This window comes from Dendropsophus ebraccatus, chromosome 8, assembly GCF_027789765.1.
Source record: "Dendropsophus ebraccatus isolate aDenEbr1 chromosome 8, aDenEbr1.pat, whole genome shotgun sequence".
NCBI classification, from domain to species: domain Eukaryota; kingdom Metazoa; phylum Chordata; class Amphibia; order Anura; family Hylidae; genus Dendropsophus; species Dendropsophus ebraccatus.
The window spans coordinates 107,211,599-107,236,893 of NC_091461.1; the positions used below are offsets into that span (position 1 = coordinate 107,211,599).

At 45.5% G+C, this 25,295-nt stretch overlaps 2 protein-coding genes across 10 annotated transcripts in view; one reads left to right on the plus strand and one right to left on the minus strand.

The window, feature by feature from the left end:
* DOCK7 (dedicator of cytokinesis 7) overlaps nucleotides 1-25,295 on the minus strand; it is a 98,410-nt gene that overhangs the window by 46,325 nt on the left and 26,790 nt on the right. For all 9 annotated transcript variants that reach the window (XR_011364307.1, XM_069981359.1, XM_069981362.1 and 6 more), the window contains 3 exons: nucleotides 23,033-23,195; nucleotides 784-901; nucleotides 594-664 (listed from right to left, as the gene is read on the minus strand). Coding sequence is in view for 8 of the 9 variants with exons in the window: in XM_069981359.1 (XP_069837460.1) it covers nucleotides 594-664; nucleotides 784-901; nucleotides 23,033-23,195 (352 nt within the window). In the remaining variant the exon portion in view is untranslated. The remainder of the gene's footprint in view (nucleotides 1-593; nucleotides 665-783; nucleotides 902-23,032; nucleotides 23,196-25,295) is intronic.
* On the plus strand, nucleotides 6,558-16,138 carry ANGPTL3 (angiopoietin like 3). The gene is made up of 8 exons (XM_069981352.1): nucleotides 6,558-6,779; nucleotides 8,285-8,962; nucleotides 9,835-9,945; nucleotides 10,071-10,185; nucleotides 10,570-10,683; nucleotides 11,692-11,787; nucleotides 13,148-13,414; nucleotides 14,724-16,138. The coding sequence occupies exons 2-8, from the start codon at nucleotides 8,474-8,476 to the stop codon at nucleotides 14,909-14,911; spliced, it is 1,380 nt and encodes a 459-aa protein (XP_069837453.1). The 5' UTR covers nucleotides 6,558-6,779; nucleotides 8,285-8,473; the 3' UTR covers nucleotides 14,912-16,138.

Genomic DNA, 25,295 nt, shown 5'->3' on the forward strand with positions numbered 1-25,295 from the left:
AACATGTATACAGCCTATGTCTACATCCATGTTTCCCAGGACTCCCTAGGACTTCTGGGGTCGGATGAACTTGAGCACGCTAGAGTTGCACTTATCAACACTGGCCAATCATCCAATAGGTATGGCTGCCTCCACAATCTCCCTTACAGACTTCATTGGGGGAGAGGAGGATCCGTGATGTCAGATTTCTGTCTGTCTGACCCTGTTGTTTTAGTGGAGATAAGCCATCACCAGTGCTGTCTGGCAGCAGCTTAGCTCTCCCCATCCACATCTGTATCAGGAGAGAGAGCTGCGGCCTGAACATGAAAGCTACTGAAAGTGTATGGGAAATTGATAGCCAGCATTTAAGTGTAACTATCATCTTTAGCGGGCGACAAGATACACTGTCTAAATCCTGCCGCCGTGCTCCCGATGCAGGCGCACTGGAGATGGAAATGTTTCGGCAGCGCAGTTGATTGCATTATATACAATGAAACCCGTCTCCGGCACACACCTGCATCGGGATCGCAGCAGCAGGATTTAGACAGCGTATCCTGTCGCCCGCTAAAGACGATAGTTGCACTTTAACAAAGGTCACCCCTCAAAGCCCTCACCGGTTGTGGTAGACGACGGCCGTATACGCTTCTTTTGAAAATTCTGGACAACTTGATTTTCCGAATATCACCTACAAGTGCAAATGGAAAAATCAATATAGGATTACCAAAAGAAAAAACACAAAAAGATATAAAATAAAAAATTACAATATAAAAAAAAAAAAAGGTAGAGGAGTAAATGGTCACCCACCGGCATGGCGTTACTGGGATCTTCCCCGCTCATGAACTGCACTTTCACCGTGATGTTCCTCGCTGACCCTTGGCGATTGGCAAAATTAAGGCTTTGTGGATAGACGTACAGGATATTCCTGCAGAAGAAGCGAAAAAACGACTATTACAGTATATGTATAAGGTTGGTTAGCTTGAAGGGATTGTCCAGGATTAGAAAAACATGGCTGCTTTAATGTCCTCCTTTGTAAGTTCTTTTTTGCCCATATTTCAGGGCGATCTGTTTTATCGTTTGCATTTGGATAACTCTATCAAAGCTTAAAAGGAAAAAAAAAAACACAAAACAACTAAAACAACTAAAACAGTGCCACACCTGTCTACAGGACGTATGTGGTATCGCAGCTTAATGTCATTTAGAAGTGCTACCACACATAACCTGTAAATAAGGGTGGCGCTGTTTTTGAAAGAAAGCAGTCATGTTTCTAATCCTGTACAACCTGCTTTAGGTATATCAAGGGACATAAATGCAGTAATATCTTCAGGGCCTCCAGCTGTAACAAAACAACAACCCCCAGCGTGCTCTGACAGCCACGTTCTGGGATATGTTGGAGAACCACAAGTCAAACACAACTGGAGTAAACACACTAAATAATATTATAGTGATGTACCAAAAAAATCTAAGTAAATCAACAAAGACTGACAATAAAGTAATAAAACATGCCCATAGGTGGCGCTAGATATCTAAAATTGAGTAGTGAAAAAAAAAAAGAAAAAAAAAAGTTGCCACTTTTTTTTTTCTTTTTTTAAGTGAAGTAGAGTTTTGATTGTCCTATTGATACCCTTACCTGATAGAGCAATAATATGTCTAGGACAAACTGTGTCTCTCCAGTTACTGCAAAAAAACATATGTTCCTTACCCAGTGGCTTTCCAGCTGCAATGGCTGGAGGGCCACAGGTTCGGGATCAATAATCAATGAACCCCAATAGTCTGGCTTATTGCTGTGCAGGGAACTACAAGGATTTTTGCAGACTAGACAGATTGTACGGCGCAGACAGCAAACTCCACAGGAATCTTTTTTTCATTTTTTTATTTGTCCCCCTGTAAATAGCAGTAAAAAAGCTATGAAAAAAAGGGTCTGACCTCTGAGACCCCATCAATACCACTGATTACCTAGTCACTTGTGTGGGGAACTACAGCACAATCCCAGTCCTCGCCTCAGCCCCACACAGCTGGCGCTATAGGGTAGATACAGCACAGCCAGAACTATATGGTAGGTACAGCACAGTCAGCACTATAGGGTACATACAGCACAGCCGACACTATAGGGTAAGATACAGCACAGCCAGTACTATAGGGTAGATGCAGTACAGCCCATACTATAGCATAGACACAGAACAGCCAGCACTATAGGGTAGATACAGCCCAGCGGGCGCTATAGCATAGACACAGCACAGCACAGCCAGCACTATAGGGTAGATACAGCCCAGCGGGCGCTATAGCATAGACACAGCACAGCCAGCACTATAGGGTAGATACAGCCCAGCGGGCGCTATAGCATAGACACAGCACAGCCAGCACTATAGGGTAGATACAGCCCAGCCGGCACTATAGGGTAGTTACAGCACTGAAACAGCAATTCTGCAATGGGACCACTAGGGGACTCACAACCACAAAGGGATCTCATTGTCTATAGACTGGAATGCCCCTTTAAGAATACAGTATAAAGAACACTTGATAATGTCCTGACGTGGTGAGAAGTAAGACCAGAACACATGAAGATCTGACCTGTGCACAGACTGTACTCTGCACACACAAACCAAGCCCGAGATTAGACAACGTGAGGGCCAACACATATTAAAGGGGTACTTCACCTTAATATTTATAATAATGGACTAAAGTATGGCTAACATGGCAGCAAAAGATGGAAGATCTAAAAGAACAGCTAGTGAAAGTAAATAGACACCTCGTCCTGCTCAGAGAGATACTGTATATCTGACAGAGTTTTAAAGCCAAAGCCAGGAACAGACTATAAACAGAGAACAGGTCATAAAGGAAAGACTGAGATTTCTCCTTCTCAAATCCATTCCTGGCTTTGGCTTCAAAAGTCTGTCAGATAAATCTCTCTGTGTAAACACATCATAAGTCCTATTGCTTCTTCTCAGTCTTGTCTATTATCACTGTATAAGAAGGGAATACCCCATAACCACTTCAATCACATATATAAAGAGGGGGGCTCCAGTTTTAACAGGGGGTTTCCAGTTTGATATAAATAAATTAAATAGGGAAACATTCTGTATAATATACTGAGAGATGAGCATTGCTATATCCACCATATACACTATATACAGAGCAGGCAGTGGTGTGGTCTCCTTTACATATAGTGTTCGGGGATTCCCGTAACACACTTTCATCTACGTGTTGTGAAGGATCGTCCAGTCTGGTTTGCAGAAATGGTCACAGAATGTAAGAAAACCCTGAAGTGGTGGCTGGTGAAATCCGCATACCCGTTGCGTCATGCACGTAACATGCTCTGACCATGATGGAATACACTGTATGTTATAAGTTCCCCTTCAGTTATGAGAACTCGCAGGAGAGGACATACCGGGGGATCATATTTAGCATCACAGCGGATCTGTTATACTGTACATGTGGGACATGTCACGACTTCCAGGATGTTTCGCAGCACATCTCGACTTCTTACATAACACTTAATTGTATTCAAAGGTTGTAATCATGTTCAGAAACCGTAAATCATAAGGATCTCCCCAGAGTATATCCGGTACTGCAGCTCAGACCCATTCAAGTAAATGAAATACCAGACCCAGCTCATAGACACTGGCACTGGTTTATCCCAGAAACCTCATGAATGCAGCAGGTGCTGATCTTCTCCACTTTTCCTGGTCCCCAGCATGGCTCCCATCTCATTCCTGGCCTCCAGCATGGCTCCCATCTCATTCCTGGCCTCCAGCATGGCTCCCATCTCATTCTGGCCTCCAGCATCGCTCCCATCTCATTCTGGCCTCCAGCATGGCTCCCATCTCATTCCTGGCCTCCAGCATGGCTCCCCATCTCATTCCTGGCCTCCAGCATGGCTCCCATCTCATTCCTGGCCTCCAGCATGGCTCCCATCTCATTCCTGGCCTCCAGCATGGCTCCCCATCTCATTCCTGGCCTCCAGCATGGCTCCCATCTCATTCCTGGCCTCCAGCATGGCTCCCATCTCATTCTGGCCTCCAGCACGGCTCCCATCTCATTCCTGGCCTCCAGCATGGCTCCCTATCTCATTCTGGCCTCCAGCATGGCTCCCCATCTCATTCCTGGCCTCCAGCATGGCTCCCATCTCATTCCTGGCCTCCAGCACGGCTCCCCATCTCATTCTGGCCTCCAGCATGGCTCCCCATCTCATTCCTGGCCTCCAGCATGGCTCCCTATCTCATTCTGGCCTCCAGCATGGCTCCCCATCTCATTCCTAGTCCCCAGCATGGCTCCACATCTCATTCCTGGCCTCCAGCATGGCTCCCTATCTCATTCTGGCCTCCAGCATGGCTCCCCATCTCATTCCTAGTCCCCAGCATGGCTCCCCATCTCATTACTAGTCCCCAGCATGGCTCCCCATCTCATTTCTGGCCTCCATTATGGATCCCAATCTCATTCCTGGCCCCCAGCATGGCTCCCTATCTCATTCTGGCCTCCAGCATGGCTCCCCATCTCATTCCTGGCCTCCAGCATGGCTCCCCATCTCATTCCTGGCCTCCAGCATGGCTCCCATCTCATTCCTGGCCTCCAGCATGGCTCCCTATCTTATTCCTGGCCTCCAGCATGGCTCCCTATCTCATTCCTGGCCTCCAGCATGGTTCCCCATCTCATTCCTGGCCTCCAGCATGGCTCCCCATCTCATTCCTGGCCTCCAGCACGGCTCCCATCTCATTCCTGGCCTCCAGCATGGCTCCCTATCTTATTCCTGGCCTCCAGCATGGCTCCCTATCTTATTCCTGGCCTCCAGCACGGCTCCCATCTCATTCCTGGCCTCCAGCATGGCTCCCCATCTCATTCCTGGCCTCCAGCACGGCTCCCATCTTATTCCTGGCCTCCAGCATGGCTCCCCATCTCATTCCTGGTCCTGTGTGTAGCTAAACCCCTAATTCCCAGTCCCACAGATATTCTTGATGGCCCCTGTCCCAGTCTGGTCATGCAGTCAGGTGACTCAGAGCACATACAGTATATGTCCATTGGGTGGTCTTTTCTATTCATAGGGGTGCCAACAAAAAACAAGTGGCATAAGAAGTGGTCTTTGGTCACATAAGGGGGTGGTCTCAGAGAGGGGCAGGTTCCATAGAGGGGGGGGGGGGTAGTTTGTCACAGATAAAAATCTAGATGGAAAGGGGTCTTCACAGAGGGGTGTACTTTTTTTTGTAATCTTCCCTTACTAGGCCTCAAAAGGAGGCGATCTATGGCTCCGTCTTATGGCAAGATTCTCTGCGTTGCCCATAGCAACCAATCACTTCAGCTTTCATTTTCCCAGAGCAATGTGAGAAGTGAATGCTGAGCTGTTCTTGGTTGCTAAGGGCAACAGAGAGAATTCTACTGTAAGACAGTGCCATAAATCGACCCCATTGTGTGAACATGGCCTAAAAGGTTCAGGATCCTCCTGATAACGTTATATTAGGGGGACTGCTCTGTAAGCGACTTAGATGCAGTCCTCTGTCCACCTCCATCTGACAATACAAAGGCCGCGTTTAGTTCTGATCCTATTTTAGGGCCCTATCTGCATCATCGCTGTGTACAATTAAGAGGAAAAAAATGTAAAATTTCTGGGTATTGCTGGTAAATGTAATGTTACGAGGACCTAACAAACCGGTCACAGGCTCTATGTATGTGGGGAAGCAGGACTCTCATGCTCTACAAATGTGGGGCAAGCAGGACTCACAGGCTCTATGTATTTGGGGGAAGCAGGACTCGCAGGCTCTATGTATGTGGGGAAGCAGGACTCTCATGCTCTACAAATGTGGGGAAGCAGGACTCACAGGTTCTATGTATTTGGGGGAAGCAGGACTCACAGGCTCTACATATGCGGGGAAGCAGGACTCACAGGCTCTGTACGTGGTGGGCAGAATAAGTGGGGCTCAGGCTTCTCTATGGGTGAGCAGGTAAAGCTCACAGGACTCACAGGCTATCATTATGTGTTTGTGGGTGGATTAATGGGGTCTCTATAACATTAATTTTTACATGAAAATACTGAATCAAATCATAGAAAACTATATATCCCCAAGCTCGGCGTCTCAGCCTCTATCCCATGCAGCTCTCAGATACAGACCATCACAGATACACTTTAAAATGTATTAAGTAGGCAAAATGCTATATGTAAACTGTGCTCAAAGGTCACCTACCAACAAAAACAACTGTACAGTATATGCTAGTTGTGACCAGTCAGAATGTAAGAAAAAGGCTACTAGGGTTCACTGTGAAAGGGGCATGTGTCCTGGGAGTAGAGGAGTCACAATTGCACCCGGTCTTGTGATTGGAGGCATGGTTTTATGTCATAGTACCAGGCCGGGTGTGTCAGAAATTAGGTGAAAAGTCACTGAAGGCATGAAAAAAAAAAAGCCCTGTATCCAGACTGTAATAGAGACCAGATGTGACGGAAATATCTCAGTGTGAACCGCTCAATGGGAAAGTTAAATAAACAGCAAAGAGGTGAATGTATTTACATTGCATCAGGAATCCAGATTACAGGGCTTTTTTTAATAATTGTTTGAATATTTTTATCTTGTGTGTAAATTTTTTTTTTTGTAAAGGAATGTTTGCTCAGCACTACGGTAACCTGACAGATATGACTCAAACATAAGAAGGAAAGACAGAAAGTTCCCCTTCTGTGGTATCTAGAGCACTGTGTAACCCCCCCAGGGCTGAGTCACTGTGGAGTATAATAAGTGTGAAGGGTACGGAGGTGACCGCAGAGGTCTGAGCAGACGAGGAAGGAAGAGCCAGACAGGGAAGACGTGAACATCTCCGAAAGAGTAAGTAATGCCATGCTCGTTCTCCATGTACAAAAACAGTGTAGCACAAGTACATGGATGTACAGGCAAAACAAGGGAAAAAAAGTTTAGTCATCATTGTATTGGGTTGTAGTTATATGTTTGTTTGTTTTTTTTTGCATAACAATAATAATAATAAAAACGCTATAGTTAAATCTTTGCAAAATAGCTGCTAAATCCACCCATATTAGAAAACTTGTCTAATTGTTTCTGTACTTTGATACTTAATTGCAAACTAATCACAATCTGCAAAATCACACAAGGAGTTCGGAGATATATAAAAGGGAACCAAAATTTTGAGTATTTATAGACTAATATACTAAGCTTGAAGTGGACCAGTCACTTTAAGAAACCTTTGACATGTTGTAAAGGCATGGAAAAAAGTTTTGATCAGCCACAGTCTGAGTGTTCAGACTTTAAAGAATCACTAGAACGAGCAGAAAGTGAAGTGAATGACTGAATGCTTCTCTCCCCTACACTTACATTGCCATGTGGCACACAGATGGGAGAGAACATGGCTTGTTGTAGCAATTTGTGTTTAGACCCCAACAGATTAAAACTTTGGACATGTGAAAAAGTTTTTTTTTTTTAAAAAGTGACAGTGCCCATTTAAAATATCTGTTAGTGACCATGGTATGGCAAGCTGCATTCACAGAATTCAGAAATAGGATGCAAATTAGCGGGGGGGAAAAAGTGACTCATTTAGTGGCTAATCGACTTTTTTTTTATTAATTCAACTAGAAGACTTGTGGTCCTACACAGCGTCGCCCAGCCTGGTCCTCGGAAGTGAGGGCTGCTGCTGGGTCTTGCTGAGGTTTTATTCACATTAGTAGTAGTTCCGCAACTGTCCCATTCATCTGAAGATTGCAGAAATTATGTGATTTATGGGGGGGTCCACCAACTATGAGATGCATGCTTGGCTTGTACTGCATTAACCAGCTGTGGGGGACTTTAGTGATTGAGTCCAATGCTTACCTACCTTGGAAAGTGCCATCAAAATAAATGGAGCCATGGCAGAGCATGTACAATTCACTCAAATGCAGGGGGGGGGCAAGTAACCCCATTTAAGCAACTGCTGGGACCCCCCACTAATCAGATGCTCATCCCAAATCTTGTGGATATTCAATGAGTTACAATGTCCAGGGTGTCTGTGTTCCCCCCATCTCCTGTTTTGCAGGTCCATACCTATCTCTAAATAATCCAGCACCATATTGAATCCATAAAATCCTAAATGTAAAACTTGTGCAATCCAGACGCACAAACTATAGCGCAACACTATATCTAATCCAACAACACTGGAAAAACTGCAAATTCCTAGCAAGTGTCCTTGGAGGAGGGGGGGGGGGGGGGGGCGAAGGATTTCACACATTCTTACCCCTGGTTGTTTTCTAGGCGTGGAGTACAAGGGTCAGGCTGTCCCAGCAGACACAGATGATGAGGATTGTTTATGCATTTAGGTTATAATATGAATGAATTTTTTTTTTTAGGCAATTGTGTCAGCTCCACAGTGCAGGAGGCAAAAAAAAAAAAAAAAAAAAACTTGGGCAGAGGTTACATTAGTTCAAGTGTCTTGTTTAATCATCAACCGGTGGCCTGTCTGTGCCTAATCTCTGCCGTCATATATATAGCCTAATAGTGAGGCAGGACGGACACACTCAGCAGCACTGCCATCCGAGATGAAGCTCCTCATCCTCCTCCTGCCTCTGGTCTTCTCCGCGTCTCTTGAGAAACATGACGACGTCCAGTTCGATACCTTGCCCGCAGAATCCAAATCGCGATTCGCCATGCTGGACGACGTTAGGATCTTGGCCAACGGGCTCCTGCAGCTCGGCCACGGCCTGAAGGATTTTGTCCACAAGACCAAAGGGCAGATCAATGAAATCTTTCAGAAGCTTAATCTTTTTGACAAGTCCTTCTATGACCTCTCGGAACAGACCAACGAGATCCGGGAGAAGGAAGAGGAGCTCAAGGAGAAGACCTCCCGGCTGCAAGAGAACAACGAGGAGCTCAAGAACCTATCCAGTAAAATCTACTCCCAGATCGAGCATCTCCTTCAGGACAAGGCGCAGCTCCAGGCCAAGATCCTGCGGTTGGAGGAGAAGCTCAACCAGATCACCGAGGGCCACCAGGAGGTCCAGGACCACAAAGAAATAGCCGCATTAAAGGTAAGGCTCTGCGCTTAGTACTAGCATACTGCATAAATAACAATTCACGCTTGGAATTGTGGTCTTAAAATTTGTAGTCAGGGGTCTTGGGTAACACAAAGGTAGCAGAGATCCTGACTCTCCTCCATACTTTTAACTAATCACGCCCATAGCAACATGGATAACATTAAACTGGAATTCAGGAGTAAGAACATCTGCTAAATTTGGGAGGCTGGGAAAGCTGGGTGACAACTTCCATGAGCACTGAGGGTGGAGATCTTTCAGCTTCATTGACCGCAGTCTGGTTTGGTTATATGCAATGCAATCCATACGGCACTAATCTGCTTTACCGCTGTGCCCAGGCTTGTAGACTATACATGTTATCAAAAACGTCTGGTTCAATGATCATCATACAGGGTCACAGCACCAGGTGCCAGGGGGCCCACATCCTGCTCAAGCCACCAAGCAAGCTACTGCCCTCTGTTATTAACCATACTGGCCCCCAAAAAACATATCTACACAGCTTACACCTAAGTGAGCTAAATGCATTGGCAGAAGGAAACACTTGCCCCCCCTCCATAGTAGCATACCCCAACCTGTGGCAAAACTATAGCTGGAGAGCCATAGAGAGGGCTGTCAGGACATGATGGGAGTTGTAGTTTTACAACTGCCGGAAAGCTAAAAATTGGGGAAACACTGCCCTGTTGCCTTACTGGGATGCTGCTAGGACTTGTTACTTTATTGGACCCTTGTATCTGTAGGTGCAGCCTCTCTCTTTCACTTGCTGTTTAGCAACAGATTAAGAAGCAACTGACACTTGGAGGAAAGATCGGACATCCAAAAATAATAATAATAATAATAATAATAATAATTGCATAAAAACTGTATTTCAGCAATACGTGGAACAGCAAGAAATGAACATCCAGCGTCTCCTGAAGGTGGTCACAGACCAGAACATGCAACTGGATTACCAAAACAGCCAGATAAAGGATCTGGAAGACAAGGTAAGACATGGAATGCTACACTTTACATACTATAATTCCCATCATCCCACAGCCAAAGCCAAGTTGACTATGGTGGGTGATGTATCAAAGCTAGCGAAAACTCACCTTGAACCCTTTTCTTCCAGATTGGCAATGCCACCACAGTGGACAGCAAGAGGAGCCCATCTGGAAGCCATAAGATCGATGACCATTCGTCCGTCAATTCAAGCAACGCAACAGATGTAACACTGGATCCCAATGGTAAAGATCTTGTAACGTTTTATATTATACATGAATACGGCAAAAAACAGTGTTTCCCGAACTTGTGGCTCTCCAGCTTTTACCACAGGCTGTCAGGCCATGCTGGGAGTTGTAGTTTTACAATAGCTGGACAGTCACAGAGTAGGAAACTGGTAAAGAAACCTTGCTTGTACTTGGTTCTGTTTCTATCCTGGCTGCAATGGCTACATCTATTGCTTGTTCATTTTATAACGTCATGATATAAGATCTGAACCCCTATAATTCTGCACCCCACCATCACACTTGTCCACTTTATTTATTAACTAGATTGTAAGACTTTCCAATTCTGATGTGATACATATAATCTGGTTGTAAGTACCATAACACTTTTGTTCTCTATCTCAGATCATCCACGGGACTGCAATGATGTCTATAACCAGGGCGGGCGGCTGAGCGGCATCTACACCATAAGACCCAACAACAGCTCAGAGTTCAGCGTCTACTGTGAATTCACTGCAGGTAAGGTTGGACTGCAGTAGAATCTCTGTTAATGTTCAGAAACCTCCTATGAACATCTCTCTGGTAGGGTGGGGGATGCAGCCGCCGCCTCTCTGGTAGGGTGGGGGATGCAGATGCAATAGCCGCCGTCTCTCTGGTAGGGTGGGGGATGCAGCTGCCGTCTCTCTGGTAGGGTGGGGGATGCAGCCGCCGTCTCTCTGGTAGGGTGGGGGATGCAGCCGCCGTCTCTCTGGTAGGGTGGGGGATGCAGCCGCCGTCTCTCTGGTAGGGTGGGGGATGCAGCCGCCGTCTCTCTGGTAGGGTGGGGGATGCAGCCGCCGTCTCTCTGGTAGGGTGGGGGATGCAGCCGCCGTCTCTCTGGTAGGGTGGGGGATGCAGCCGCCGTCTCTCTGGTAGGGTGGGGGATGCAGCCGCCGTCTCTCTGGTAGGGTGGGGGATGCAGCCGCCGTCTCTCTGGTAGGGTGGGGGATGCAGCCGCTGTCTCTCTGGTACAGTGGGTGATGCAGCCGCTGTCTCTCTGGTACAGTGGGTGATGCAGCCGCTGTCTCTCTGGTACAGTGGGTGATGCAGCCGCTGTCTCTCTGGTACAGTGGGTGATGCAGCCGCTGTCTCTCTGGTACAGTGGGTGATGCAGCCGCTGTCTCTCTGGTACAGTGGGTGATGAAGCTGCTGTCTCAGTGGTAAGGAGGGTGATGCAGCCGCACTCTCTATGGTAGGTAGTAGAAATACTGCTGCCGCAGTTTCTCTAGTAAGGAGATAGACGCAGCTGCAGAAGCTCTATTGCTCTGTTTCTGTGAGACGAAACACTGTAGTACTAGAAGTAGATAGCAGTATTGAATACATGTGTGGCAAAAAAAATGTCCCCAAAGTGAGAGCAAACATCCCACCAGGAAAAGCATGATGTATAGCAGCCATGCGAGGGATGGAAGCCTCAAATTTGCAGGTTTCCTACACTTTATATATATACTGCCCCTTGAAGCAGCTGACATTAGTCCTTATTTCTTTAAGAAGCGGCATGGACAGTTATCCAGAGGAGGACAGATGGATCTGTGGACTTTAACCAGACCTGGGAAGATTACGCCAAAGGCTTTGGTGACCTCAGAGGTGAGTGCATCTTATTATATCCTATCCCCCAGGAGCTCATCATTAAGACCTTATAGGAAGTTCCACAATACTGCTAAAAGGGTCAGGATAGGGAACACTACTAGATTATATGACAGCTGAAAGCTGTCAGCATATGATGGAAGTTGTAGTTTTGCAAGATTAAGGGCCACTGCTGCAGAGGATACGTGTAAGGCAGTGTGTGTCCAGACAGAACCATAGGTCTCCATGAATCTACGTCTTTGGCATAATCCAACAATACCCAACTGCACTAACAATCCTGAATTCCCTATTTCTGTATTGCACACCAATACCCCAACCAGCTGCCCCTATTGCCTCATGAAATCAGTGCACACACTCCACTAATACCTGCAAAAATCACATATTTGTCTAAAGAGGCAAACAAGCTCACAAACCCATCGTCCAACCCCAGAGGGCCAATCACCGGGGGCCCCGGCCGGGGTCAGACTGCAACGCCTTTGTTTACACAGGTTAATAAATCACTGCGCTCAGACCCAAAACTAACTTGTGCAACTGAACTGTACTCGCTGGCACAACACTGCGGGGTACTAGGACGGGTCATTACAGACCCAGGGCGCGACGACCACCGCACGTGACATCGGGAGGTCAAAGGAGTCACAATCCAACAAACTACTCTGGAAGCAAGTTAGTAGCATAGGCCAGAGTCAGTTTACCCTCATGTAATGAGAGGGGTATTCCAGTTTCAGAAATTAAAGGTTATTCTTGCATATTGAAAAGTCACAATTTTACATTCTTTACAACAGTATTCACCAACCTGTGGCTCTCCAGCTGGTGAAAAACTACAAATCCCAGCATGCCCGGACAGCTCTGCATTCTCTATAGTAGTATTCACCCAACCTGCGGCTCTCTAGTTGTTGCAAAACTACAATGTTCAGCGTCCTCTATTGCAGTATTAACCAACCTGTGGCTCTCCGGCTGTTGCAAAACTACAACTCCCAGTATGCATGCTGGGAATTGTAGTTTTGAAACAGTTGGAGAAAACCGGCTTATGGCTCTGCTTGCTGTCATTCAATACTGTTTATCTCCAGTGGATATGAAAGAAATCGAAATCTGCACGGCTCTGGGGCTGTGTTCACACATTGCAGAAATGTTTCAGAAAAAGCTTAAAAAACTGCAGTGTTTTGGCAGCAGTTTTGCAATCTGTGATGTTATTGCAGCTTGTGAACACAGCCCCATACCTGTACCGTAACAAGCCGTGTATCCGTCACTTTTTATAAACACAAATATCAGCACATTATTTGTATGGATCTGTGATCATGTGATGTAGACCTCAGCCTCTTCTCCTTCCTCAAAGGATTTATAGTTTCCTCTATTTTTTCAGGTGAATTCTGGCTGGGCCTCAAGAAGATCTTCTCTCTGTCCCAGCAAGCGGAGTACATCCTGCACATCGAGCTGCAGGACTGGAAGAACAATGTCCGCTTTGTGGAATACTTATTCACCCTGGGAGATCAGGACACCAGCTATAGCCTGCAGCTGTCTCAGGTTTTGGGGAACATCCCGAGCGCTCTGCCTGAATACACGCCGCTGCCCTTCTCCACCGGGGACCATCACTCCCAACATCTCAAGTGTTCTGCAGAAACCTCATCAGGTATCGTGTCAACCTCACTGTCCTCTGTAACATTTTCCAAACCCTTCTGTGTACGGCCAGGTTTATTCAGGCTAAAATTATATAATATTATATATATATATATATATATATATATATATATATATATATATATATATATATAGAGCCACAAAAACTGTATGGCTGAAAGAGTGGTGAATATCTATGGCAGTAATGGTGAACTTTGTCCCTCCAGCTGTTACAAAACTACAACAGCCATATCTTTGGTTGCTCAAGCATGATGGGAATTGCAGTTTTCCAACAGCTGGAGGGTCAAGGTTTGCCATCACTGATCTATGGGATGCTCCAACTTTGAGTTAAAGGGTTATTCCACTCAAAAGTAACTTTTGATATATTGCTGCCCATGGTTAGACTAACAATTCCTTCCATGCTTGTTATTATCTATTCAGTCTTCTTCCCCCAGTTCTGAGCTGCTGCTTTCTGCTAAAGACACAAAAATCTGTGTGTGAGCTTTTCTCTCCCCCTCCTCCCCCCTCCCTTCTGAGACAGACGATTTAAAAAAGTTCCTATCTGCAACATTGTAGCTTCTTTATAATGTTGAGAGTATTAATCACAGTGAGTTCATCAGCAGCTTGACCTCAGATTAACCTTCCTTTAAAAAAAAAAAAAAAAAAAAAAAAAAGAGTTACAATGTTGCAGATAAAGCCTGCCAAGGATTTGTTTACATCAGCCTTCTCAGAAGCGAGGGGAAGGGCGGGGTGTGGAGTCAATAGCCAATCTATTATATAAATCCATTAAATGTCATAGCACATGTCACCAGACAACCAGAAAAATACTACATTATTTGCTTGACCAGGGAAGGGTAACCTGTGGCCCTCCAGCTGTTCAAATACTACAATTCCCATCATGTCTGGACATCCAATGCTTTGGCTCTCCAGGCATGATGGGAATTATAGTTTTGCAACAGTTGGAGGGCCACAGGTTCCCCCTCCCTGGTTTAGAACTGGAGTTTATGGAATCTACAGTAAACTTTACTAATGAGTCTAATAAATTGGCCGTCAATTGATTTTGCTTTGTAAGAGTCCTTTCCTATTCTGCAAGTGCTCTGCTTCCTGGGGAAAGTCTGGTAGGACACGTCTTCAGTATCATTCCAGTCTTTTCTGGGGAATCGGAAAACACTTAGAAACCACAATGACTATTACAAGACTAAATGAATCCACGGCCAAGTCAACGTCAGCAAAATTTTACTGTACATTTACTCAACTCTATTCAGAGGGGAGTGGCGAAAGCATTGGTTGTTCAGAAGTAATAGCATTGCTGCGTGTTGCAGGTGGATGGTGGAAATCGTCCTGCGGAGGAACCAACCTGAACGCAAAATACAGCAAACCCAGATCGAGAGTAAAAGGAGAACGACGACGAGGACAAGGCCTGTCCTGGAAACCAGAGAAGGGGAGAATGTACTCTCTGAGGTCGACCAAGATGATGCTCTACCGCACCGAGCTGGAGAACTTTGAGTAGTTGAAGCAACGCTTCTCGAGAGACATTTTGCAACCGAGGAGCAAACAGTAGAAACTGATAGCAAAAGACAAATAGCAGAACATGACGGACTGTTCAGATCACATGTTCCCAAAGCAGAACACAGGGCTTTGTGAGAGTATAGACCCATCAGTATGGATGGTAAGCTATGACTGTATTATTATACTGTATCAAAACTACAACTGCCTTCAACTGTCAGGGCATGATGGGAGTTGTAGTTTTGCAACAGCTGATGGACCACAGGTTGGGAAACACTGCTACATAGTACATCACGGAGAATGGGACTCTTAACACTTACATACTTTAACCCATCATCTTACCATGTGATTCAGAGAAGGACAAAAATCAGACAAGAATCATGGGTAACATAACATGATATGAATATCTTTTATACTGTATAGAACACAGCACAATCTAAAAACTAAACATGAACTAACCTTAGCAGCAGGAGAAGGATACAATGTTCCTTAGAAGTATATAAGAGCCAGGAACCGGAACCTTATTCAAGATGGCGGTAGGATGACCAAAGTCATACGCTGACTCGCTGGCCCAATACACAACGACTTTAGCCATGATACAGGTTGCACCGCATTGCAGCTAATAAAGGTGAATGGGGTCATGCTGCGACCTTAAAGGGGCCAAGATGGATTTCTGGTTGCAACGTGACCCCAGGTCTTTAGCTGCATGACCTGAACCAAGCATCTTGGGTGGTTCCAGACATCAGATTTACTAGTATTGGGGTACCTTATTGCATATTGGATATTTTATAAGATCAGCACTTGGAAAATGCAATATATACAGAATGATTGCAAATGTTACGGCTTAACTGTAACAATATCCTACTATGTGAACAAGGTTTCGGTCCTATTTTGTCCTATATGGTGACATAGTGAAAGGTATCTAAGAGGGTAAAGGAGAGCTCTATCCCCTTGTATTTATCTGGAGCCTCCTTTATATCAGTAGTCGGACCTCAGCATGGAGGTGTCACTACCACTGAGTCATATTGACTTCTGTACTGTAAGCTTATTATATTAATAACCGCTGCCTTTGTAGCTTGTAGACACTGGATATCCACATTTTCATTTGGCTTCTTTACAGGTTTTTTATTGTATGTAATAGTAACATTATTGTATGGATGTGTATAGTAAGATTACATTGCTTGGAGTTTTTTTTAACATGTTTTGTGATAATAAAGATAAAGGCAATAAGCTTTTCTATAGTCTTTGTTTTCTACCAGGGTGATGTGTACACCTGGCCTGTTACCTGTCATCCAAAGGGACAAATCATTGCCGCATAGACACTAAGGATGCCATGTAACAAAGGCTGGTGCACAGTGTTACCTTTAAAGGGGTTATTTAGCGCTATAAAAACATAGCCATTTTCTTCCAGAGACAGCACCAAACTTGTCTCCACTTCAGGTATGGTTTGCTATTATAGGGGTTATCCAGTGCTACAAAAACATGGCCACTTTCTTTCAGACACAACATGGCTCTTGTCTCCCGCTCAGGTGCAGTTCGCAATTAAGCTCCATTCACTTCAATGGAACTGAGCAACGAAAACCTATTTAAGCTGGAGACAAGAGCGGGGCTCTGAAAGAAGGTGGCCATGTTTTTGTAGCGCTAGATAACCCCTTTAAGCTCTATTCACTTCAATGGAACTGAGCAACAAAAACCCATCCAAGCTGAAGACAAGAGCGGGGCTCTGAAAGAAAGTGGCCATGTTTTTGTAGCGCTAGATAACCCCTTTAAGCTCTATTCACTTCAATAAAACTGAGTTACAAAACTCCATCCAACCTGGAGACAAGAATGGTGCTGTCTCCGGAAGAAAGTGCCCATGTTTTTGAAGCGATGGATAACCCCTTTAAGGGCTATTCCTGCCAAAAACTTTTATTATCTACGATCAATATTTAATACTATAGAGGTAATAACTATAAAAGGTGCCCATACACCTGCTACTGTCACAGGCTCTACCCGACGATCGTCAGTATAAGGCATATGGGGGTTCTCCCGACCGTCCACCGATAGATGATGTCAGTGGAGATGGGGATCCGGCTTGATGGAAAATCACCAGCCAACCCCTTTCTCTGTGGGAGATAAGTTGCAGTCAGAGCTTTCTCACTGCAGCTTACCCCTCCCATAGAGAACACAGGAACGCTCGGCTGCACCAAAAGTTCCTGTGTATGGAGAGGACAGGGGCCGGACGGGAGAGATAATTGTCAGCTGAACGACCATGTGGCCGTCAGTGATTGAAGGTGTATGGTTATCTTTAGATGGGACAGGGTCCTCCACACCCTTCCACCTGCTGTGACACCATGATGTGAAGGACTCTGAATGGAGAGATGGTGGGAGAGATGGAGGCATAATGGGAGGGATAATGGGATGGCAGCCGCGGGAAGTCAAATGCCATCTCCCTCCATCTATCCAGTAGTTTTTCCCATCCCTCTCTCATCTTTCTCATCAGTATGTCAGGGCTATAACTTTCTTTCACTATGACTTACTATTTCCTATAGTGTTCTCCCCCCTGGTCCCCAATCCCAATGACTTTGTGTCAGGACATCAGCTGGTGGAAGGCGCTTGCTGTTATATACATTGAGCGAGATTTTCTAGGTGAAAGGTGAGAAGGAGCTGAAGATAGAGATGGAGAGAGGGAGAGATGGAGGGAGAGGTGAAGGAAGGGAGGGAGAGATGGAGGGAGAGGTGAAGGAAGGGAGGGAGAGATGGAGGATGGGAGAGACGGAGGAAGGGAGAGATGGAGGAAGGGAGGGAGGATGTTATAGCATTGTTTCTTCATATTCATCCCTCCATCTCTCTCATCTACTTCTCTTCCTCTAATCTACCTCAAACACTTTAACTCCCTTCATCTCTCTTTAATCCCCATCCTCTCTCTCTCTCTCTAATCCCCCATCATTTGTATGGAGCAGAGAGGCCGAACTGGTCAGGTTCAGCAAGGAAGTCAAATGCCGAGTATTCCGGCACGGAGACCTTTACTGAACCCGAACAGTTTGGTCACTGCACTCAACTCTACTCCTCATCTCTCTCTCCCCTCTCTATCTCTAATCTACTTCCATCTATCCAGTATTTTGCCCCATCTCTCTCTCACACTCCTCATCTTTCTCATCAGTATCTCACGGTTATAACGCTCTTCCACCATCGCTTATTATTTCCTATAGTGTTCTCCACCTTCCTTTCAAGGAAACAGAATGAGTCGGTCCCCAATCCCAATGACTTTGTGTCAGGACATCAGGGACTGGTCTCGCTCCCGGCTGGCGGATTAGCGCTTGCTGTTATATACATTGAGCGAAATTTTCTAGGTGAAAGGTGAGAAGGAGCTGGATGCTGAACACGTCACCAGCCGGGCCTGCGGGGCGCTCCCTATGAATGTGACCACAAGACTCAATGTTATTCTCAAAAAAACAAACAGAGAGCTAGAATCCAGATACCAGTACAGACTGAGGATATATATGGAGCAAAGGAGGAAAAGGCCATCTGCCCCCCTGACTTCTAGGGGGAAGTTATGGTACCCATGGCGTAATATACACAACACCTGGGTGAAAACTACCCTAACATCTGCCCCATATACAGGACCACTCCAATATACAGAAAAGCAGCCATGTAAACAGGACCCCCCAATATACAGAACATCAGCCCCATATACAGGACCACCCCAATATACAGAACATCAGCCCCATATACAGGACCCCCAATATACAGAACATCAGCCCCCGTATACAGGACCACCCCAATATACAGAACATCAGCCCCGTATACGGGACCCTCCAATATACAGAACATCAGCCATGTATACAGGACCCTCCAATATACAGAACATCAGCCCCATATACAGGACCACCCCAATATACAGAACATCAGCCCCATATACAGGACCCCCAATATACAGAACATCAGCCACGGTATACAGGACCACCCCAATATACAGAACATCAGCCCCGTATACGGGACCCTCCAATATACAGAACATCAGCCATGTATACAGGACCCTCCAATATACAGATCAGCCATGTATACAGGACCCTCCAATATACAGAGAACTGACCATCAGCCCCATATACAGGACACTCCAATATACAGAACATCAGCCCCTGTATACAGGACCCTCCAATATACAGAACATCAGCCCTGTATACAGGACCCTCCAATATACAGAACATCAGCCCTGTATACAGGACCCTCCAATATACAGATCAGCCCCTGTATACAGGACACTCCAATATACAGAACATCAGCCCCCGTATACAGGACACTCCAATATACAGATCAGCCCCTGTATACAGGACCCTCCAATATACAGATCAGCCCCTGTATACAGGACACTCCAATATACAGAACATCAGCCCCCGTATATAGGACACTCCAATATACAGAACACTGACCATCAGCCCCGTATACAGGACACTCCAATATACAGAACACTAACCATCAGCCCTGTATACAGGACACTCCAATATACAAAACATCAGCCCTGTATACAGGACACTCCAATATACAGAACAACAAAATAAAGCAATCACTGAGCTCAGGGAGATCAGTGAAAAAAAAATTCAATGAAGTACTCACTCAACAGTATCCATTGATATATTGCGCCCTACAAATTTAAATATGCAAAAAAGGGTCAGTGGAGCCTCGGTTGCGAGTCTCAAAACACAGAAATAGCCAGATATCCACGGGGTGCCTCCAAGATGGGGATATCACCAAACCACCCTGATCGGTAGCCCCTTAAAGGGGTTATCCAGCGCTACAAAAACATGGCCACATTTCCCCCTACTGTTGTCTCCAGTTCAGGTGCGGTTTGCAATTAAGCTTCATTTACTTCAATAGAACAGAGTTTCAAAACCCCACCCAAACTGGAGACAACAGTAGGGGGAAAAAGGCCATGTTTTTGTAGAGCTGGATAACCCCTTTAAGTGCCACTCGGTTGCGAGTATTGAAACAGAAATAGGGAAACAACAGGGTGGAGACTCTTGAGTGAGTACTTCATTTACATTTTTTTCAATGATCTCCCTGAGCTCAGTGAGTGAAATTTTCTAGGTGAAAGGTGAGAAGGAGCTGGATGCTGAACACATCACCAGCCGGGCCTGCGTGGCGCTCCCTATGAATGTGACCGCAAGCCTCAATGTTATTCTCAAGAAACCAAACACAGAGCTGAAATTGTGTAACACACGGCCAGATACCAGTATGGACTGGGGTCATATAGACAAATGGAGCAAAGTAGGAAAAGGCCATCTGCCCCCCTGACTTCTAGGGGCAAGTTATGGTACCCAGGGGGCCATATACACAACACCTGGGTGAAAACTACCCCAACATCTGCCCCATATACAGGACACTCCAATATACAGAACATCAGCCCCGTATACAGGACACTCCAATATACAGAACATCAGCCCCGTATACAGGACACTCCAATATACAGAACACTGACCATATACAGGACACTCCAATATACAGAACATCAGCCCCCGTAAACAGGACCCTCCAATATACAGAACACTGACCATCAGCCCCATATACAGGACACTCCAATATACAGAACACTGACCATATATAGGGGTCCGTATAGAGGGGTGAGCTGCAGGCAGAGAGCTCTTGCTGCAGCTTATTTCTTCCAGAACAAAGTCGAGCGTAATTTGCAGCAGATATGGCCAACAAAAGTATAAGGTGTTTTTTTGTATACAGAAACAAAAAGTTCCCACTGAGCAAAACTAGCGGAATTCCGCGGCGAAGAATGAACATGTTCATTCTTCGGCGCGGACAGGGCAGGAGCGCGCGCCTCCCATAGACTCCCATTATGAGCGGGAGGCTAACGGCATTCCGCGGCGGAATTCCGCTAGTTTTGCTCAGTGGGAACGGGGCCTAAAGAGGAAGAGCGGCGACATTTCCTTGGGTCAGAATCCCAACAAAGAATCCTGTCCTTTAACAACGCTGCTGTTGTTGACCTTGAGGAAACAGACTGAGATTTCGAGGGTCATAACAATTTTGTTTTTTCATTGGTTTAGCTCAGACTAAACCTCCAACTGCTGCAAAACTACAAATTCCATCATGCCCGGGCTGTCCAGACATGATGGGGATTGTAGTTTTACAACAGTTGGAGGGTCGCAGGTTTCCCATCCCTGCTTGTTTCTCTGTGGGCCAGATCGTATATTTCATGGTACCAGCATGAGGAACATGCAAACTTCTTGTAAAACACTTCTGTCCTGTGGTGGATTCTGCCTCTGACAGGGCCTAATAGCTGCACACAGATGGCAGATACGGGGCTCTGAAGTGTACCCACTCTAAAAAGTATTATCCAGGATTAGAAAACCTTGGTTTACCTTCGAAAACAGCGCCACCCCTGTCCCCTGGTTGTATGTGGTATCGCAATTCAGATCCATTCACTTCAATGGAAATTAGCTGTAATAGAACCCACAGCCTGAGAACAAGGGTGGGCGAGCAAACAAAGTTGAAACTCTATGGGACTGATAGAGATGGCTGAATGCTGTACTCGTCTATCTCCATCAATCCCATGGAAATTGAAAGTGCGACCACTGAGCCATTTAAGGAGGGGGAGGGGGGGGGGGGGGGGGAGACAAGACCCCGATTCCGATGACTGTGGGGGTCCCAGTGATCGGACGCCCATCTGTGGGCTATCCCAGACTACTCTCCCGCAGCATATCCCTGCCTCTTCGCCGCACTTAGGAAGTATTTACTTTAGTTAATATCTAGCGAGTGTTGTTGCAGTTTTATTGAAGGGAAGCGGTGATCTTTACTTAGCGTTCGTCCAGGATGATAAGCTTGTTACTTATAATGAAAAGAAACTCCTTTAAAAGTCTTTGTTTCCAGAAGGAATCGCAGCCTGTGAGCCCATAACAGCGCAGGTAAATATGTTTCCCCGTCCATAATTCACGTCTCCCAGTGATCATCAGCCGGGCGGGCGGCCCCCGGGGACAACTACATTAGAGGCGACAGCCATTACCTTGTCATATTGATTACACTCTCCTATTTCTTTTAACCTTCAAAGAAAATGTCAACTCGTCTCATGGGCCGACTCCATGGGTCTACGGCGTGCCCGGGAAATTAGAGGTTGTTCAAAGGAGATCCGACTACTGCAAGAGCCGCCGCAGCACAGCGGATGTTACAGGAGCCAGACTGTCAATAGTGGCATCATAAAAATCTGCTGATTGTTACATATGGACGGATGGGAGAGAGCGACGTGCTACACGGGAACCCGAGGAGCCGATCATCACACCGGGACAGAGGAACAGCTTACCCCGGAGCTTCACAACAATGATAGCCAAATAATTACCCATTATGCAAACTAATACCATGGCTTTAATGGCTATATTCTCCACAAATGTCATTATGTATACTGATCCTGAGTTACATCCTGTATTATACTCCAGAGCTGCACTCACTATTCTGCTGGTGGAGTCACTGTGTACATACATTACATTACTTATCCTGTACTGATCCTGAGTAACATTCTGTATTATACTCCAGAGCTGCACTCGGTATTCTGCTGGTGGAGTCACTCTGTACATACATTACATTACTTATCCTATACAGATCCTGAGTTACATCCTGTATTATTCTCCAGAGCTGCACTCACTATTCTGCTGCTGGGGTCACTGTGTACATACATTACTGATCCTGTACTGATCCTGAGTTACATCCTGTATTATACTCCAGAGCTGCACTCACTATTCTGCTGGTGGAGTCACTGTGTACATACATTACATTACTTATCCTGTACTGATCCTGAGTAACATTCTGTATTATACTCCAGAGCTGCACTCGGTATTCTGCTGGTGGAGTCACTCTGTACATACATTATATTACTTATCCTATACTGATCCTGAGTTACATCCTGTATTATTCTCCAGAGCTGCACTCACTATTCTGCTGGTGGGGTCACTGTGTACATACATTACTGATCCTGTACTGATCCTGAGTTACATCCTGTATTATACTCCAGAGCTGCACTCACTATTCTGCTGGTGGAGTCACTGTGTACATACATAACTTAATCTGAGTTCCCTCCTTTCATAGTCCAGAGCTGCGCTCACTATTCTGCAGGTGCATACATGATATCACTGATCTGACAATCTCTTACCTGTAGGTTGTGTTTGGCACATACACATCCCTTGCAGGGAATTCCAGGATCTCCCTGGTGGGCCGCACTCTGGCGTCTGGATATGGTTTTACTTGTAAGAGTTCGGGGGTCAGGCAGTAGCTGGGGTTATCAGGGGCCGGTGAGATGTCGATCTTCAGCTGAGCTGTAATATAAGGAGTCAATGTCAGCACAACAAATATAAATCATAAGATTCCAGAACATATACTTGATCCTCCCAACAACCTACATTTGGGGGTTATCTGAGGGTCTCTTCCTATAAGCGGCATCAGATATCAGGCAGCCCCTTATCTCTGCCCTATAATTATACTTCCCTGCCACAGCATAAGCCACACCAACCACTTCTATACTGAAGGCAATACATATCATATGGACCATAGTGAACAATAGTAAACAGAGTAACAGGACTGCAGGGAAGTTTAGAAAGTTTTGGAACTTTTTATTGTGCAATATTCTGTACACCAGACTGGGAGAGCTGGATGTGCTGGACACGTGCAGAACATGATCCGCTAAGGTCACTGCTGTATGCTGCTGGGTCTACGTTCAGTGATGAATCACAGATTACGTGTACGGCCGCATGGAGCTCAGCTCTTTGTTATCGATTCAATGTGCAACAGGAAACAGGCGGCTTCTGACTAATGGACACATTACTGCAGGTGTCTGGCATCTCATGAGGCTTCACAAGGAATAAAACTCCATAGCGCCTCCTGCTGGGGGTGGTTACTATGTAAGTCAATGTCTGACACTTAAAAGTGAATCTGTCAGCTGTAATTCACATCCCACACTTCCTGTATTTTGCCCATGAATTGAAGCTGTCATAGACAAACATGTTTCGACAACAAGTAAAGGAGCAGGAACAGCGACACCTAGTGGTCAATGTTGTAACTGTCAATTAAAAGGAAGTAAGTGAAGATGAGAATGTAGTCCCCACAAGTCTAAGGGTCGTATTACACGGGCTGATGGGGGCCCGATAACTGTAAACGAGCGCCGATCTGCTAGATCGGCGCTCATTTATTGGGCCTATTACACGGCCTGATAATCGTTTAATAAGAGCTGCATGGACATCGTTACCGATGTCCTTGCCGCCCTTGTTTAAACTGTATACTGGCCGTGGCGGTCCCGGCCAGTGATTGGCGGAGCGGCCTGTCAGCTCAGACAGGCCGCTCTGAAGCTGGAGCGCGGGACCCGGGGGCCCTGCAGCCTGGATAGGTAATGTATTCTTCTTTGCATATCATCAGCCTCCGTCCACGCACCGACAATTATAGGTCCAAAATCTATATCAACGACCAGCTGATGATCATTGTCATTGGCTGATCGTTGTGTTTATTACACGGAGCGATAATCGGCCGGATAGGGCCAATTCGGCCGATTATCGTTACATGTAATAGGGCCCTACTAAGTGAGGAAATTTATAAGTAATGACTATTGTGATGGACACGGGATAATGTATATAAAAAGGTTTATTAGTGCAAAGAATAAGCATACAGATAAGTATTACCTGTATGCTTATTCTTTGCACTAATAAACTTTCAATTAAATACATAAAACTTTTTTTTTTTTTTTTTTTTTATAAAGTGAATGAGAAATATGTTAGATATTGATGTTTCTGTCCAAATATAGACAGAATGACAGTGTTGCTTTAAAGAAAAGGAAAAAACTATTTTTATTCTTACAGGGGAACTCCAGCAATTTTTTTTTTATTTCAAATCAACTGCTGTCAGAAAGTTTTATAGATTTGTAATTTACTTCTATTTAAAAATCCCCAGTCTTCCAGTACTTTACAGCTGCTGTATGTCCTGCAGGATGTGGTTTGACATAGTGCTCTCTGCTGCCACCTCTGTCCATGTCAGGAACTGTTCAGAGCGGAGGAGATTTTGCATGGGGATTTGCTGCTGCTCTGGACAGTTCTTGACATGGACAGAGATGGCAGCAGAGAGCACTGTGTCAGACTGGAAAGAATGCACCACTTCCTGCAGGACATACAGCAGCTGATAAGAACTGGAAATCTTGAGATTTTTCAATAAAAGTAAATTAAAAATCTGTATAACTTTCTGACACCAGTTCACGTATCCATATAAAAACCTGAAGAGGGTTTGTTACAATTGTATGCAGTGTAGACACATCCGCAGCACAGATCTCAGTCCTGTCATGATGGGTTGTTACAATGTCTCTAATCTTTTTAGCTCACAGTGCATTGTGTACATTGGGTATAACTGTAGCAAACCCTCAGCTATAGGTAGCGTGA

Bases quoted from the DNA above. Each gene is read 5' to 3' on its own strand.
- ANGPTL3 (XM_069981352.1), top strand. From the start codon at position 8,474: ATGAAGCTCCTCATCCTCCTCCTGCCTCTGGTCTTCTCCGCGTCTCTT. The intron at 8,963-9,834 runs GTAAGGCTCTGC...ACTGTATTTCAG, and splicing joins AAGAAATAGCCGCATTAAAG to CAATACGTGGAACAGCAAGA. The intron at 11,788-13,147 runs GTGAGTGCATCT...CTATTTTTTCAG, and splicing joins AGGCTTTGGTGACCTCAGAG to GTGAATTCTGGCTGGGCCTC.